Source organism: Pogoniulus pusillus, chromosome 26, assembly GCF_015220805.1.
Source record: "Pogoniulus pusillus isolate bPogPus1 chromosome 26, bPogPus1.pri, whole genome shotgun sequence".
NCBI lineage: Eukaryota > Metazoa > Chordata > Aves > Piciformes > Lybiidae > Pogoniulus > Pogoniulus pusillus.
In genome coordinates, this window is record NC_087289.1 from 9,560,550 (window position 1) to 9,579,636 (window position 19,087).

At 39.7% G+C, this 19,087-nt stretch overlaps 1 protein-coding gene across 1 annotated transcript in view; it reads right to left on the minus strand.

The window, feature by feature from the left end:
* Window positions 1-19,087, minus strand: part of NAALADL2 (N-acetylated alpha-linked acidic dipeptidase like 2) — a 343,221-nt gene that overhangs the window by 119,948 nt on the left and 204,186 nt on the right. The window contains exons 8-10 of the mRNA XM_064164711.1: window positions 10,051-10,143; window positions 4,836-5,041; window positions 3,219-3,338 (exon numbers count right to left, since the gene is read on the minus strand). Coding sequence (XP_064020781.1) covers window positions 3,219-3,338; window positions 4,836-5,041; window positions 10,051-10,143 — 419 coding nt within the window. The remainder of the gene's footprint in view (window positions 1-3,218; window positions 3,339-4,835; window positions 5,042-10,050; window positions 10,144-19,087) is intronic.

A 19,087-nucleotide genomic window follows, 5' to 3' on the forward strand; every position in this document is an offset into this window, starting at 1 on the left:
ACTCTCTCTGTCAAGAACTTCCTCCTAACATCCAGCCTAGACCTCCCCTGGCACAACTTGAGACTGTGTCCCCTTGTTCTGTTGCTGGTTGTCTGGGAGAAGAGGCCAACCCCACCTGGCTACAATGTCCCTTCAGGTAGTTGTAGATAGCAATGACGTCTGCCCTGAGCCTCCTCTTCTCCAGGCTAAACACCCCCAGCTCCCTCAGCCTCCCCTCACAGGGCTGTGTTCCAGGCCCCTCACCAGCTTTCTCGCCTTTCTCTGGACACATTCCAGTACCTCAACATCTCTCTTGAATTGAGGAGCCCAGAACTGGACACAGGACTCAAGGTGTGGCCTGGCCAGTGTTGAGTACAAGGGACATATAACCTCCCTTGTCCTACTGGCCACACTGTTCCTGTTCCAGGCCAGGATGCCATTGGCTCTCTTAGCCAAATAACTAATACTGATAAATAGCAAGGAACGATACATGGTATGGCCATTTTTAATGCTGAGCTCACTCTTCAATAGTTCTAAGTGGCTCCTTCCCATAGGAGAAAGGGACAGGAAGTGTTTTTGGGTTCAGCAATAACAGCCAATCTGGAGCCTGATCAGCAGTAATCATACAATCAGTTAAAAGAAAAACAGCAATAATTTATGATTTATAATAACTTTTTTACTTGTGAAATGTTATAAAATTAATTAATGGCCTTATTTACAGAGAATGAATGCCAGCATTAAACAAACCAAACTTACCAATCACACTCTGCCAACAAATGGTGATTCATTAACTGAGCAAGTGAATTTTCCTCACAAAATAATAGTAGGCAAAAATATAACTTGGCAGTATTTCCCTCTTGTAAACGTGGACACTAATTAGCATAGTTCTATGAAAAAAATATTTGAATTAAATATGTCAAGGTCTCAGAATTGTTTGAATTCCTCTTTGCTTAATTAATCCAAATATTTAAATTAGCTTCTTCCTGTAATTTGGTGTTTCAAGCAGGATCCCACTGAATCCCACTGACAGCCACATAAAATTATTATTTGCAGACTGCTTATGTAACTCCCTTTTGAAACCTGCAACTAAAATGAAGATGTAATCCCCTCACACAATTTGTCTTTAAGAAATTGTGATCTCTTTCTTAGCCAAGCACTTACCCTATTCCTTAACTGACCATGAGATCTCACACAGCAGATAGCTCATCAGATTGATGGTCTTTGTTTTATTGGTAATACTTAGTCTAGAATACTCATGCAAATTGCATTTCAGCTAAAACTTCATCCCTACTTTTCCTACACTTCCAGAAATGTAGAGCAAATGAGAACTTTGTAAGCTGCAGTGATTAGCAAGCATCCAACTTTCATTCTAGACAAGTCATGCATTTACAGCACAGAAAGGAAACACCATGGGATGCCTTTGCTTAGCCTAGAGTGCCATTTCTTCACAGTTCTTTAGAAGCTATAGTCCTTGTAGCATTCAAGGAGTGCTGAAGGACCTAATAGAAAAAAAATTTCCTTTACATGGCAAATAGCTGGTTTTGGTTTGTTTTTTTTTTTCCCTTTTTTTGTTTCTGTTTTGTTGTTGTTGTTGTCATGATTTTTTTTATGGAGATAGGACTTCAAACATTAATAGGTTAGTAAAAGGCCAGCAAGCTAGAACAGTGCCTTTTGCAAACGCAGCACCTAAAACTTCCAATGCAATCCTGACATATCCATAACACCTGAAGACATATATTATATATACATATACATGATAGAGATGTTTCATATATATATGTTTTTTATATATTTTTATATATATGTATGGGGTTTGTGTGTGTGTATATATATATGTTTTTTATATATATGTTATATATAAATAATTTTCCACAAGTAGAAGACATTTTTAATCTGAAAAATAGGGTATTTTGCATTGTATTTTTCACAACAATCACAAAGAACAAACCAGGTCCTTTCTCGTGTGGAAGTTATCACCTAACTACTGGACAGAAGTGTTTAAAATATCACTTTAAAGCAATTTGACTGATTATCACTCTACTAGCTTAGCTGGACAATTGCCAAGCAAGATCAATCTTAAATTGTATTGAATTCAAGATGATAGTTTGAGCAGCATTCAGCACTAAATGCTCGAGAGGCAAGCCACAGAAATATCAAAATAACCTAATGAGTATTAGTTTGGTAAATTTATGGAAACAACACCTAAAAAGCATCCTTTATGACTATGAGATCAAGCTCAGTATCAGTGAATATATCTGGCTGAAAGAAACTTCCAAGATCATCCAGTCCAACCTTCAACAGAGCACTGAAGGGTCAACACTAAACCGCATCCGTAAGCATCACATCCACATACCACTTGAACACCTCCAGGGATGGTGACTACACCACTGCCCTTAGCAGACCATTCCAATATTTGAGAACCCTTTCAGTGAAGAAAATACTTCCTAATATCCAACCTAAACCTCTCATGACATAGCTTGAAACTGTTCCTTCCAGTCCTGTCCCTTGTTATGAAGGAGAAGCAGCTGGTCCCTTCCTTATTTCAACCTCCCTTTGGGTAGTTGTACTGGTCCATTATGGATGTCACTTGAAACTAATTTTATGACTTAGTATCTACCTTATACTATTTTCAGTTTATTTTTAAAGTTTAATAAATTCATCAAGCTCAGAAACAGAAATAAGGTCATTAGTTTAAAACCCAAGTGCACTTATGCCAGCATAATTAAATAATATTCTGACTGTAGCTGAGTTGCAAAGGTTTAGCTGAACACTGAACCTGACATACTCACTTTAGATAGCATTTATTTTAATAAGAGTAATAGTTTCCCTTCTACGGCATGTTATATCTGGCAAATACAAAGCTTTAAAGGCAAACTGGGAAACAGTCTGGAGAGATCAGATGAGAAAAAGAAAAATGTGCTTTTTGGCTAAAGAATAAAAAACCACATCACTTGAAAGCTGTCCAAAGGAGAAAAAGCTGTAGGGCATACAAGTATGGTCAAACTCAGTATAATGAGCTGTTGAAAAGACTCACACTCTCCAACCTCTTGCTACACCCTGCAGTTTCTTTAAATTAAATTGAACCTGGTTACTTAGTATAAACATTTAAGGTGTATTTGTGTGGTTAACATGCTTAAAGAAAACAACCTACGCCTAGAGTTATCTAAAACCAAGATCCTGAAGAGGATAACCACGTAACAACGTCAATTAGATGTGAAAGAAAATATTTCATTTCTAACCTCTGCTGCCAGTTGCTGAAGAGAAGGGGATGCAACAGGGTGTAAAGTTGAGTTGCCTCTGACTGGATTATGGAGGCTAATGTAAGCCACAACATTTCTTTGAAGAACTCTTCTGAGATCCTACAACACAAGCAGAGCGATGGTCATTACTGCGCATCTTTACAAGCAAGTATTGTTTCGTTCTTTCAGCTTCTTCCAGGGAAAAAACTGTGCCCCTATGTTATTATCCTCTGGGATTTTTCTAAGTGTTCCTTTACCACTAATTTTTACAATATGCTGTTAAGTACTTCAAAGGATATCTTAATGCTATTTCTCTATATACCAGAAGTTATAATTCCATTTCACACATCATCTCGACAAAACGCAACCAGGCCTGGGAGGAATTAAAAACGACTACACTTGTAAGGTCAAAAATGAAAACATTACATACTGTGAAACAACGTGATGGCCTCTTTAAACTCATGCCTGACAGAAGACAAACTTCAAAAGGAATCATTATCAACAGTTAAATGTACTCAAATTTTTAGAGACCAAATCCAGATTTGAATTGCATAACGTACCCGGTGTGCCACTCTATTATTTTTCAGACTATGAAAATAGTAGGTGTAAACTGTTTCAATTATTATCTCTTTTTAGAAGAGATCCCCTTTGCCTTCTCAGTAATGAGCTACTCTTTGCATGAAGTGGCTCTTTATTTTGAACAGAAGGGGTGTAACGCAATTACATCTGATGTAAAGCTGACTTGAAGTGGAACTAAACAAATTTTGCTTCCAGCCTGGATCTTTTCAATTTGATTTTTTCACCCTGTCTTGTTTTTGAAGAATAATCATATTGGAAGTATGAAACTTGCAATGAGAGCTAGCTGCTTCTCACACATGATAAAAAGCAATTAACTCTTCATTTCATACACAGCTTTAATTCAACAGCCATCTCTCTGCTATTCCTTTTCCATTGGAAATTCACTGTAATCATATATGATTAGCAACACCCTCATGAGGTAGTGTCTTCCAATGAGCTGATTTCTATTCTGTTGAAGGTAAGAGCCCAAGGTAAGTCTGTGTCTTTAGTACATATATGCAAGAAGTGAATCAGCACTAGCCATGGGGACACTGAAACACTGACGTCATTAACGTAAAACACAGTATGGTTCTCTTCATTCAGCGTGTTCTTGATTCAGTTCTTCCCTCACTAAGCTCATCAATTAATTATTGGCAACTGTTAAACCCCCCAAAATAATTAAAAACCCTCTAGCCTATTCCTGGGCCTAAGTCTTTTGTGAGGATTTCCCCCACCTCCACCAAACTCTGGCAGTGCTCTCATTTGCAGTTCTCTGCTGAATTAGAGAGGGGAAGTAGCTCACTGAGGTGCTACCTTCACAGCTATGGAAACAACTTGCCATCTCATTATCACACATGCTGTGTTCCACAGGAACTGCCTCTGCAGATATTTTCCCTGCATTTGCTCTGGAGTATGTGAACCTATACAGGCACTACAAAATGTAGAGAGATGTCACAGACCAGTTAGCCAGCTGCAATTTCTATGTGGCAATTTCATATCATTTTCAGGCTTTCAAGGAAGTAACAATTACTGCAATGAGACTTTCTAAAATGATTTTACCTCTGCCCATTCATATGAACCAATGTTCCCAAATGGTGTTCCTCCCCATGAGCAGAAAACAATGGTGCGGTCAGGTCTCCAGCCTCTCTTAACCTTCAGCATCAAGGCTTGTATAACTGCTGTGATGACTGCGGTGCTACTGGCCCATTCTTGTCTACCATAAGTATTCAAACTATTGTGATGACTACCAATGATGACATACCTGTCTGAAATGTGGGGAAAAAAGGACAGACAAGAGACTCTTATTTCCTCTGAATACCAGCATTGAAAGAATGTACAATAACCTAAAAGATGAACTGTATTAGCAGTCTGTAATGTCAATAACAGAATACAATGCTGTCAACAAAAATTTACAACATCATGTGCAAGACAAAATAACAAAACAACACATAAAACCACGATGACTACTTCAAAAATAGACTAGTAAATGAGTAAGTTAATCCCACCTTCATTTTTTGCTTATTACTCTCCCTTCTTATGAATCTCCTAGATACTATTTCTACAGTCAGGACATTGCCACATAGATAATTTAATAAAGTTCCATGCTCACATTAGAGTGCTACTTAAAAAAAACCACATATGAATAAGCAGGAATCTCTACCTTCAATATTGATTAGAGTAAAAAAAAGTTAAAAAAAGAAAGAAAAAAGAAAAGAAAAGAAAAGAAAAGAAAAAAAGATAGTACAATGAGAAACAGAGAAAATACACAAAGTATTAGTACTCCCTCACCTGGAAGACTGTGTTCTGTGCTCACCAACCTATCTCAAAAAAGACATTGTAGAAACAGCAGTTGAGAAGCTGGTAACCAGAACGGTTAGAGATCAGGACTTAGACTTCCATGTAAGGAGACATTGAAAAGACCTGGACTGCAGGTTTAGAAAGGAGACATGACAGAGGGATAGAGATAATGAATGATACAGAAATGGTAAGTCAGACCTAGCAACTCTGATGACCCTGGAAGAATGTATTGTATAAAATGAAAAGTAAGAATTTTCAACTTGAAATAAAGAACATGCCTATGCTTTTCCAGACTAAAAAAAGCACACCAAAAAAGACCCAGACTAAAAAAAAAGCACCAAAAATACATTAATTTCTTTTTCAGAAAAATTAAATCTTCACCTCTCAAAATAGAATATATAAACCCAGTACTAACTTGAAAGTGTAAAGAACTTTATTTTATTCCAAAATGATGATGTAATATGAAACATGAATGACCAACCAGTAGGACTGACATGCATCAAGAAGTCCAAATGGAGTTATGTTGAATGACTTGTTGAACTATGAGACCACCTATATGAGAAGAATTCTCCACCAAAGCCTCTTTGAAGGATTGCTTACTGGCTGTGTTCTGATATGTAATAAAATTCATTTCTAATCCAGACCTAGACTTTAAAAGTCTACTTCCATACTTCAGGATAACAGGAGTAAAACGAAGAACAGCTATCAACTGATGCCAGAAACAAAACTACCTCTGGGTGCCATTTGGGTTCCAAAATGTTCTAAAACTTTTTGCTTGCTTTCTTTATCCAAGGCAATTTTTTCTTCAACATTGTCAGAACATTGGAATATAACAACATATGGGTGGCAGAATGCCCACATTTTATAGTTGCTTATGAAAAATTAATATCTGCTTAGTATTTTTTGCAGCGACTGCTGTCCAGAAACAATTTTATTATGACTACCAACACACTTTGCTTACTACACCATTCTCTGTCAAACTGGACTTCTGCTGGTTTTGTTCAACAAAATGTGATGCTGTTTTACAAACAGAGGAACTGTTATGAACCTATAAACCAGCATCTTTAATCAGCTGCTTGGGGGTGTATAGGTATGCAAGTGAAAATGTCTTTCTAAAAGCAAATATTTAACATCTAAGCGTACATAATAATTTAATGTAACTAAATGCAATCTAAATCATGTAATTTTCCAACTTGTGCTGCATAATGATACATGTAATTATAGGTTATACTGACAGTGAAAAACTGTACCATCTTCATCTCACTTAATTTTAGGCTTTACAGGCTTCTCGGCCATTAGAAGAAGTGCCACTAACCCAGGGTGACTGGACAGGAACAAGGTTTGCCCCCTGTCATAATCTCTGCTCCATTTGTGACCAGCAGACATGAAGAGGAGTGGAAAGAGACCTGAAGTGAAACAGTCTAGGACATTTTGATGGAAAAGTAAGTTGCAAGCAGCAACTTACTGCAGGAAATGCCAGCTGAATGAAGAGAGGTAAAACATACAGCTGGTGCATCCTTTAAAATTCTTCATCTTTGCACATCTCTTCCTCTTGGATAGAGGCAATACCCTGAAGCAAAGGACTATAGGAAAAGCATAAGAGAAAGGATGGTCATGCTTACAGAGGCAGCAGCTGTCCTTTCTCATAATCATTTGCTGAACCATGTAGAGAAAGAGATCATATGGTAAGAAATTTGAGAAAGGACAAACTAGAGAAAAAAACATTCATCAAATACTTTTGAAAGTGAGGAGATGGCTCTCAAGGTAGAGATGGGCTGGACAAGAGAGTTTTATCATTAAAAAATAGTGACTTAATACTGTCTTCTCTTGTTATGCATCCCATTTTCAACCATATCCAGAATCTATATACAAAGCCATATATGAAATCAATGTTATGTTTTTCAGGTCCCAACTATCACATATCCTCTGCTCTTAAAACTTTTAACATCGTTGCTTCTCAGATCAAATGTCTAATTAGATCATTGTTATATAGATAGAATCATAGAATCAACCAGGTTGGAAGAGACCTCCAAGATCATCCAGTCCAACCTATCACCCAGCCCTAACCAATCAACTAGACCATGGCACTAAGTGCCTCATCCAGTCTTTTCTTGAAGACCCCCAGGGACGGTGCCTCCACCACCTCCCTGGGCAGTTTGTAAGTGTGTGTGTGTATATGCTAGGAGACCTTTATACAAAAAAAAGTAAAAAGCCACCCTTGGTGATGCTCTGCAGTCTTTCACTAGGCACTAAAGATAAATTTTGCCTTTTTTCAGCTTTTCTGGGAACACAAAGGTGAGTATTTCAGGTGTATGAAATTAGCAGAGCCCCACCAGAATGGCAGAGAATGAAAACATTAAACATTCAAATCAGTTGAGAGAGCATTACATGGTTAACTTGTGCCCACATTAGAAGCCAGTAGCTTCAGCCCTTGTTCAGTGAAACACAGGCAGTGCTATTGACTTCACTTAACTATACAGAATCACAGAATCACCCAGGTTGGAAAAGACCTCCAAGCTCATCCAGTCCAACCCATCACCCAGCCCTATCCAATCAACTAGACCATGGCACTAAGTGCCTCATCTAGTCTTTTTTTAACACCTCCAGGAATGGAGACTCCACTACCTCCCTGGGCAGCCTACTCCAGTAGCAAATCACTCTCTCTGTAAAGAGAGTACCTATACCTTAAAGGAAAGCATATGTAACTTTCTTCATAACTATGTAATAATGCAATAATAAGATGAAAGGTTCAGATACAGAGAAGAGAAAGAGTTTATCAAACAGAAACTACTGTATGTGTTTTGATATTTGTCTTCTTTCTGTTTCACAATTGACTAGACAGCATGTCTAAACATGGTAGATTCTACCTTTCAACTTCTTTGACAGCTATTTGAAAAACAGCAACAGTAGACTAGCAAAGCTGAATTTAAGGAAATGAAATTCGTGATTGAAATTAAGTTCACTGTACCAACTGTTTTATATGTTGTTTAAAATTATACAATGGTTTAAGTTGGAAGGAATCTCAAAGATCATTCAGTTCCAATCCCCTACCATAGGCAAGGACAGCTCACACTAGAACAGGTCTCTCAGGGCCTCATCCAACCTGGCCTTGAACACCTCCAGGGAGGGAGCAGCCACAACCTCCCTGGGCAACCTGTGCCAGTGTCTCACCACCCTCGCTGTAAAGAACTTCCTCCTAACACCTAGTTTAAATCTTCTCTCTTCCAGTTTAAACCCATTACTCCTCATCCTGTCATTATAAGACCTGGTAATTAGTCCCTCCTCAGCCCTTCTGTAGGCCCTCTTCAGATACTGGAAGGCTATTCCAAGGTCTCCTTGAAGCCTTTGCTTCTCCAGGCTGAAGAGCCCCAAATAAGTTAAAATGTTCTGATGAGAAGCATAACATTCAGCACACACAAAACTGTGCCATCAGCTCTCTAACAGGAATAAATTCAAAACTTCTTCACCTCTTACATGCACTTAAAATGTGAAATGACTTCCCCATCTCCTAAGGGACTGTAGATAAACATGCAGCCTTTCTTCTGAACTTAATAAGAAAGTCTTAGGACAAATGTGATGGTGTTTTGATGATGATTCAACCTGTACATTAGGAATTGAACTGGGTCTACCATGCTTTGCACTAAGTAGCCAGCAGCATTCCTTCATGTTGCAGAAATCCTTTGACTTTCAGACCAATTCACTTGCAGACAGAATAAGCAATAAACGACCTTCATTCCTATGACATCCTGATTATTGTATTATCTATACACAGCACCAAAGGAGGGAGGAGGCTTGTGACTTATGTCACAGTTGCACTTATCGTGCAAATTACTGTCTAATTCTTATCCCTACTGAACAATAATTATTATTCATAGACCTGCACAACACAAACTTAGTCATAATTGTAACACAAAATAAGACTGCAGGAAGTGTGATTAAGAACTTAGTCACAGATCTTGTACACTATAATCACATTTGATATTAGATTCTTAGCTAAGCCAGAGACTGTGCTGCCCTATACTTCGGCTTCAGTGAGATGCTTGAATTATGTAAGGATGCTCTTGAGTTGAAGAACAGACTTTTATTTACCTCAAAATCCTGTTAAAATTAGGGGGAAAAGCCCCACACACAGTTCCCCTCCCCTTCTCTAAAGTTGTATACACAGCTTGCATTGTAATTCAAATCATGCAGTACAGTACACTATAAAATATCAACCACAAGCATAGTTACTTGGTATAAAATACTAATGGTTTTCACAGTCTACATGTAATTACTGCTAGTTGTGTAAAAATATATGCCCTTGAGTTCACTCTCTGCTTAACCCTTATGTTTTGCAATAAACCAAACAACAAATTGACTACAAAGGTTCTCTCCTTCCTCTGTAATAGCAAATTATCTGACAAAATGGATTGCTGATCCGATCTATGACTCTCAGCCATCGTGAAACAAATGATACAGATTTCAAAGGGCTACTTACCAGGAAATATGGATCCTTTTAAATATCCAATAACATTAGAAATGGTCTTGTAAGTTGTCACTGATTGAATATTCAGGCTGATTATTTTTTTGGCTGTTGAAAGATAAAAAGGAAGACAAAGAAAATGATAAACATATTCATCAAGCCAAGGAATCTAGAGATATAAATTGCCTACACATCAACAAAAGTAAAAATAAAGGGAAAAAAACTAAACCCAAAGAAAATAAAAAGATATGAACATGGAATAAGATATTAAAACATGAAATATGATATTATTTTCTTAGTCACATTTAGCAGCAGGCTTCAAAGCTAGACTCTCAAAAGAGATCTATACTTGCTGAGTTAAAAGATCATTCAATTCACCCAATAAAAGCTGCCAGAACACAACAGGGGAAAAAAATAATTAAACCCAGCAGGATTTACATAATTCTAGGATAATGAAATTATCTTAATCTCTATAGGTTTTTCCTCACTTGATACTTTGCCCAGGTCAATCTTTCAGTAGCATTCACAAAATTCTACCTTGTTTATATTGCACTATTCTGGAGAAAATCCCCTATGATAAACCAGGTGGGAGAAGTTTGACCTCTGCATGGCATTTGTTGATATCCTTGTGCCACATCCAGCTGGCAGCCAGTCACTAGTGGTGTCCCTCAGGGATCAGTGCTGGGCCCCATCCTCTTTAACATCTTCATAGATGATCTGGATGAGGGCATGGAGTCAGTCATCAGCAAGTTTGCAGATGACACTAAGCTGGGGGCAGATGTGACTGGATTGGAGGGCAGAAGGGCTCTGCAGTGGGACCTTGACCACCTGGACAGATGGGCAGTGTCCAACAGGATGGCGTTCAGTAGCTCCAAGTGCAGGGTGCTGCACTTTGGCCACAACAACCCCATGCAGAGATACAGGCTGGGGTCGGAGTGGCTGGAGAGCAGCCAGACAGAGAGGGATCTGGGGGTGCTGATTGATACCTGCGTGAACATGAGCCAGCAGTGTGCCCAGGTAGCCAAAAGAGCCAGTGGCATCCTGGCCTGCATCAGGAATGGTGTGGTCAGCAGGAGCAGGGAGGTCATTCTGCCCCTGTACTCTGCACTGGTTAGACCTCACCTTGAGTATTGTGTTCAGTTCTGGGCCCCCCAGTTTAGGAGGGACATCGAGATGCTTGAGCGTGTCCAGAGAAGGGCGACGAGGCTGGTGAGAGGCCTTGAGCACAGCCCTACGAGGAGAGGCTGAGGGAGCTGGGGTTGTTTAGCCTGGAGAAGAGGAGGCTCAGGGGAGACCTTATTGCTGTCTACAACTACCTGAGGGGTGGTTGTGGCCAGGAGGAGGTTGCTCTCTTCTCTCAGGTGGCCAGCACCAGAACGAGAGGACACAGCCTCAGGCTGCACCAGGGGAGATTTAGGCTGGAGGTGAGGAGAAAGTTCTTCACTGAGAGAGTCATTGGGCACTGGAATGGGCTGCCCGGGGAGGTGGTGGAGTCGCCGTCCCTGGGGCTGTTCAAGGCAGGATTGGACGTGGCACTTGGTGCCATGGTCTAGCCTTGAGCTCTGTGGTAAAGGGTTGGACTTGAAGATCTGTGAGGTCTCTTCCAACCTTGGTGATACTGTGATACTGTGAACTTATCCCAAGAGAAGTCAGCTTTTACTGACTTAGCTGGTGCCAGCTGAGCAAGTGGCACAAATAAAATCATGGAATCATAGAATGGTTTAGGTCAGAAAGGACCTCAAAGATCATCCAGTTCCAACCTCCCACTAGAGGCAGGGACACCTTCCACTAGAACAGGTCGCTCCAGGCCTCATCCAATCCGGCCTTGAATGCCGCTAGGGAGGGAGCAGCCACAACCTCTCTGGACAACCTGTTCCATTGTTTCACCACCCTCACTGGAAAGAACTTTTTCCTAACATCTAGTTTGAATCTCTCCTCTGCCAGTTTAAACCCATTACTCCTCATCCTGTTTACAAGACCTTGTAAATAGTCCCTCCCCAGCCCTCCTGTAGGCCCCCTTCAGATACTGGAAGGCCACTCCAAGATCTCCTCAAAGCCTTCTCTTCTGCAGGCTGAAGGGCCCCAACTCTTGTAGCCTGTCCTCATAACAGAGTTGCTCCAGCCCTCTAATCATCTTCATGGCCTCCTCTAGACTCACTCCAACAGTTCCATGTTCTTCTTGTGCTGGGGGCTCCAGAACTGCACACAGGACTCCAGGTGAGGTCTGAGGAGAGCAGAGTAAAGGGGCAGAATCCCCTCCCTTGCCCTGCTGCCCACACTGCTCTTGCTGCAGCCCAGCACAGGGTTGTGTCTGGGCTGCACTCACACTGCAGGCTCATGTTGAGCTTTTCATCACCCCAGACCCCCAAGTCCTTTTCCTCAGGGCTGCTCTCAGCCATTCCCCACCCAGCCTGGAGTTGTACTTGGGATTGCTCCAACTCTGGTGCAGGACCTTACACTTGGCCTTGCTGAATGTCATGAGCTTGGCCTGGGCACAGCTCTCCAGCCTGTCCAGGTCCCTCTGGGTGGATCTCGGCCCTCTAGCAAGTTGACTGTGCCACACAGCTTGGTGCCACCTGCACACTTGCTGAGGGTGCACTCAATTCCTCTGTCCATATTGCTGACAAAGATGTTAAACAGCACTGGTGCCAGCACTGACCCCTGAGGGATCCCACTTGTCAGTGGTCCCAGGTGGACATTGTGCCCTTGATAACAATAGGAACTAGAAACATTCCAAAACCTGCTGAAATGCAGTGGACTTGCCAGTAATGCTATACCAATTGAGACTGTAGCACAAGATAAAGTCAGATCATAGCTAATCATACAATAATGGTTTGGGTTGGAAGGGACCTTAAAGATCATTTAATTCCAACACCCCTGCAATAGGCAGGGACACCTCCTACTAGACCAGGTTGCTAAAGGCCACATGCAACCTGGCTTTTGAACATTTTCATGCTTGAAGCCTGCACAACTTCTCTGAGTAACCTGTTGCAATGCCTCACCACCCTCATGGAGAAGAATTTCCTCCTAATGTCTAATACAAATACAGCTTCTGCAGTCTGAAGTCGTTACTCATCTGTCCTGTCACTATATGCAGCTTTATAAAGTCCTTTAAATACTGGATTGGCTGCTAGAAGGTCTTCCTAGAGCCCTCTCTTCTCTAGTCTGAATAATCCCAACTCTCCATCTGTCTTCACAGAAGAGGTTCTCCTATCAGTGTCAGATATAAAATAGCTTAAAAAAAAGTAACTGTCCTTTCTGGAGAATTCTTGTCCCCCAGACTAACTTCTTCAGTCTGCACCAGTGGAAACAAAACAATTAACTACAAGGAGCTGCTGATAGCTTGAAAATGTTTCGTTTGCATGATAATAGGCTGTGTTAACATTCATCTCATCTGAAAGGTCATAACTTCTATCTGAGAAAAGTTAAAACGTCTAACTTAAATGCTAGCAATTGTCTGATCATGATCAGCACTGCGTCATCCTAGACCTTCAGGGAAGTTCTCTTACACCCAGCATAATGCACCACCCTTACGACAGACTTTCCATACCCTAACTGTCACAGACCAGAAGTAAAACATCCCCTGGATCGTTTTGCTCTTTCTCTCCCAGGCTATTATCCTCCCACAGATGGATTGCTAACAGTTTGCTTCCTGAGACATGTGGAGTATGTAAGTATTTACTGCAACATGTAAAATAAAACCAATCCATCTCTGTGCTACTGTTCTTCGAGGTTCATTTCCTAATGTTTCATCTGGTTTAAAAAAAAAAAAGTACTATTAATATTTATTCTGCTTTTTTGCTCAGACAAACCCTCCTGTTATCAATGGATGTGACAATTCTGGTTTTGCTAGAGCTCAACAGTAAAGAATTAAAAATAAACCCCACCGCACTACTTTGCAATCATCAATCACAGCATGTTAATATGTTGATCTGTCCTGCATATGTCGGGGTTTGAGTCAGAATTAACATTGTTCTTCTGATACAAATTGCTGTAAGGTTTGTTAACTGCATGTGATGCTGAACTGTGTTTGCTCTACAGACATTATTCCAGGAAACCTTAGCAAATAGGGAATTATGTTCCTTTTCTAATGTCTTGACTCGGTAATCCAAGCCAACTTTGGGCAGCGGGGGAGGTCATGCTAAGATAAAAACAAAATCCTTTGGAGTAAGTGAAAGCAAACTGACACCAAATGCCTAATTAGTTCAGTTTATCACAGCCAGTGAAAACGCTTGGTAATGGACTAGAGCAGAGGGAAAATGGGAAGAAAAAAAGAGAGGGTGGGGAAAAAAACAGAGAGTGAGCAAGAGAGAGGGAGTAAAAGAACGTAAAAGAAAGATATCACCACTCTTGATTCCCACAAAGTTTCCCAGGCACAGTCCAAGTTCTTGATGGTGGGCTTACATTCCAGCAGGCTCTTCTGCGGTAAATGCAATCAGAAGATGTGGTGCTTTTATACTCATTTGTCGGGGGGGTGCTCTCTGCAAGTCACAGAGAGGTGTGTATTCGGCCTGCACAGAGGGGTGTTATCGACGTTTCAGGATGCTTGCTGAAGTAGTTTTAAAATAAGGAGAGAGGAAATTCCCTCCTCCACAGAAATGATCTCTTTTCATTGCTAAGCCATTCTGCCAGGCCAGCAGCTCCCCTCCAGAGCTATTACAGCTATCAAAACCACCACTCTGTCTATGCAGACCAGGTAATGTCACACACCTCAGTTTGAGAGAATAGAGTAATTAGGGGTTATCAGCCCTGCCCTGCCCATGCATTAAGTCGAGACAATAGAGTCATTGAGCGCTCGCAGCTGGCCCTGACAATACTGCAGACAGGTCTTATTGCAGGCAAAAAGGCAACTATTTATTTTGAAGACAATAGATAACTGTTTTAACTACACTTAACTCTTTTTTCCTCAATCTACACCACCTGAATGTAAAGAAAATTAACTTCTGGAAATACACATGTTCTGGAATCAGATATTTGAGTTAATAGTCATGTAACACAGTAGTCAGCTTAAAGTGATTTGGGCTTAAAGGCTTAGTACACCAGATGAAAAGGCTGAAAGTACTCTTTGGTGTATAGAGCAGAAGTGACATTTAATCCCCTTTAAACAGTTCCCACAACAAGCCTCTCTTCCTAATGCTGTATTTTAAAGATCTTGACAACTTTCTCTGCTTTTTTTCTGTACTCCCTGGAAAACTGTGAGGAAGTTTGAGCCTAACATTATTATATATGGAGGTCTCTTCCAACCTGCTTGATTCTATGATTTCATATTACTATTATTAACTTTATGCAATCCCAAAAGTTACTTCTAAAAGAGAAGAGCAGGAAAGCATTTATTATCTATATTTATTTATCCGTTCTCGACATTTATGTAGTGACTTGAAATCTGTAGACTGTCTCATACCAAGTAACTACCTTCTCCTCCCACAATCACAGCCTTTACTGTCTCTCTAATATAAGCAATATACCATTTAGTTCCAAACTCTTTAAAAGCTAGAATCCTCAAGTCTTCCCTACTAGATTTTTATTTCATTAACCAACTAGGTTGCCTGTTAACAACATATTCTATTTTGAAAATGGATATGGAGTCCTCAATTCCAATCTTGGTCTGAAGAGCTTAATGAATAAACGTTCTGCAATTCAATCGTATTTTCTGACCTACGATAAGGAATCCGAGAATAGATTTATTCAGGTTTAGCTTTTGAAAGCTTTTGAAAACAAGTGATGCCTAGAATAAAATGCTTTAAGGAGAATCTAAACTAGAATGGCCTAATGTGATACAGAATAATTGTGTCACACTCAATATCAAAGATATTCATTCTGAGCTTCATATTGTGTAGTTTAATTTCGCACTCTTGTACTACTTTGAGAGATTCTTTACCTGCTTTGCAGAAATCAAAACCAAGGCATCACAAAGAAAAAATAATGGCACAGAAAACATTTCTGAAAATACATCTTGATAATTTACAATTCTGGTAGGAAAACATTTTGAGGTGTCAGGTAAGAATAGAGAAAAGATATAGCAAAAAATGCTTCACATGGTTTATGTTTAATTCTTTTCATGATCTTCTGTTTAAAAAGATATTAGAACTGAAAGCAATCACAAAAAGAAAATCCAGGGAAGTTAGTATAAATGTTTGTAAGTTTTCGTATACAATATGCCTGTGCTACATCTGACTTCCCTATTTAACATGAACTACTTTGAAGTGCCAGTAAGCAATAGGTGCAGAACATCATTCTGTTTCTACTGTTACATACAATGAATTCAAATGTGGTAGATAAGGTAACATGAGCTGCCACAAAAAAACATTAGCATCTCTCTTTCTTTTCTTGAATTTATGTTTAGCACAGTGTAAATACCTGGGAATTATGGGGTTGTTTGTATATTGATATCAGAGTATGATGGGACAGTCTAAGTTTAACTATGGCATTCTTTCTGCTTTCTGACAGGCAGCAAACTACAAAAGAGAAACGTAACAACATCACAAGGCTGTAGCTTAATAGGAGGATATATACATATCCTGTCTTTAATAACTACAGCAAAAAGCTGGGAGTCTTTGAGCATCTGGGCCTATTATTCACACAGTGTTTGTTATCACTCCATTTACTTCACTTCATGCTTTACTATTTTATAAGTTAAAATACTAAAACCAAGCCCCAAACAGCAACACCTGCTTCACAGCGAAAAGCAGTAAGAGTTCATGCAAACTGGGATCTTTTCCTCTGCATGCCAACTCTCTGATATTTTCTGAAATGATACACCCTCAGTGATCATGCCTGATCTAGATGAAGAGAGAAAAAGGACTGGATTTAAAAATCAAACAGCTGAAGAAACTTAAAAGCCTTGCATTAGAGGTCCTGTAATTTGAATTAGACTGCTCAGGAACGCTAGCTCAGAACTGTCTGTCCAGCCCTTATCTGTAAGTGACTAACAACCTGTCTGTGGAGAAGAACCTAAGAATAGGGTGAGTGGATAATGTTTCTTTTCTAAGGCACTGTTGCATCCTCCAGTCTCTCTCCTTACTTTGGAAAGGAGAGAGGGAGGGACAAGGTAGGGGCTTTGTGTGTGTTTAAACTCCTTTGCTTGTTTGGTGCCCCCCGCCCAGTGAATCTTCAAATAGCCCTTTTTGCCTCTGTCGGTTTTCAGCATGCACAATACTCTGTGCCTGAAGAGAAAGGAGGGAAAGAGACCCACATGAATAATAATTTATGAATAATGAACACTTCTCATCACAAACCCCAACCTCCATTGGTGACTTACCACCTCTTCACTGCTAAAAACAATCTTAATTTTACTTATTGTTTCCCATAATTAAATTTCCTGTAATTAAACAGCTACTTAGCCATGTGAACACATTTCCTAGTATACTATGCTATTTTTCCTAAGTTCTGGAATGGATCCCAGATGCAAAACCTTTCAGACAATATCCTGTTGATCTCCTTATTTATGAGTCTGGCAACTCAAATTCCTCAGGGTTCTTCCCATCCTGAAAAACTACAGCCTACAACAACGGGAGCTATTTAATGACGCAGGTGGATCTGTGAAATCCTTGGGTCTGCCCTTCTGCAACAGGCAGCTGCAGACTACTGAGATCCTTGATCTTTCTCATCTCCTGTCTTCTCACATACAACTCCTGTGAGCATGAAAACTGACAGTTAAAGCCAAAGCCAAAAATTACACGTGTATTTCTAGTGTTTTGAACAACCAGATTCCAGGCTACCAGGCTTTCCCTTTAACACCAAAGCACATGGTCATAAGTGATGGAAAACACTGTGTAAATTAAATTCCACTGGACAAATCTACTTTAAATAAACGAGAGATTCATTGAAAAGGGACGTTTTGCACCTAACTGAAATCTACCAACGGGCAGGTAACTTAAATAACAAAGGAAATTTCTTGTATCACAGCAGGACCTTCATCATTTATGTTTATAGGAGTGCTTTAGTTTTACAGCAATCTTCACAGTGTTTTAGTAAACTTCAGTAATACTCTGTAAACAAAGAAAGCTTTAGAAGAGTACAGCTTCTCTAGGAAACTTCACTCTTGAATTCCTTTTAATTACTCATTTTGGGGAAAAAGTTCATGGGAGCACAGAATCAGATTAATGAGGATTAACAACGACCTACCAAAGTAAACAAAAAGCAATCCAATTACTAACTGCGACAAACACAAAACTAATCACTAACTTCAATTCTTACTATTTACTTTGTTGGTTTTAAGCATTCAATATATCTCACATGTTACTCTCCATATCCTTCCACTCCCTCCATCACTTTATGTCTCTTGAAAACTGCAAGGCTAAGGGAAAATAGTGGCAATGTGAGAAAACTATATATAAATGTTTAATCATTACTGATGAATCTGCTGCTCAGCTTTTTGAATCATACTGATGAGAGAATGATGATCATTTTATTCTAACAAATTTCAAGCCAACCAATCATCTGAATTGCTCATCCACCTCTTTTGACAGATAAGTGATGAGTTCTACGTCAGAAGTCAAATCTCTCTTAAGCTTCTTCAAATTGACAGGAAGACTACAAATTCAGCCTTCACTGTTCTCCTATCCCTTGCTCTGTTTAGCAGTTTCTCTTTATCACTATTAGTTATACAAGATGTCTTATCATGAGACCAGTCACGTATTTCTTCCATTAGGGCTGCACTGAACACTTCAGCACACCATATGCTCCAGCATATCTATAGCTTCACTGTTATTTCAAGGCAAAATATATCATAATGCAGTACAGAATTATGTAAGGCTTCTTATTATAGACCCCAATTGCTCAATGAATTAAGAATTAAAAAAACCCACCACCAGCAAACAAACTAAATCCCACATGGATTACTGTGCTTCAAAAGCTTTACAAGAAATCAGACACAAGCTGTTGTGTTCACCCAAGGTAAGCTGGACATGGACTGGCTCTTACTAGACTGCTAGCTTGGAATATTCTCTCTTTCCAGAAATTTTCCACTACACAGAATTCCTGCTTTCTCAGGGAAATAAAATAGATATGTCACACCTGTCAGAGAAAAAGCAGAATAAGCTGTCCTGCAGCC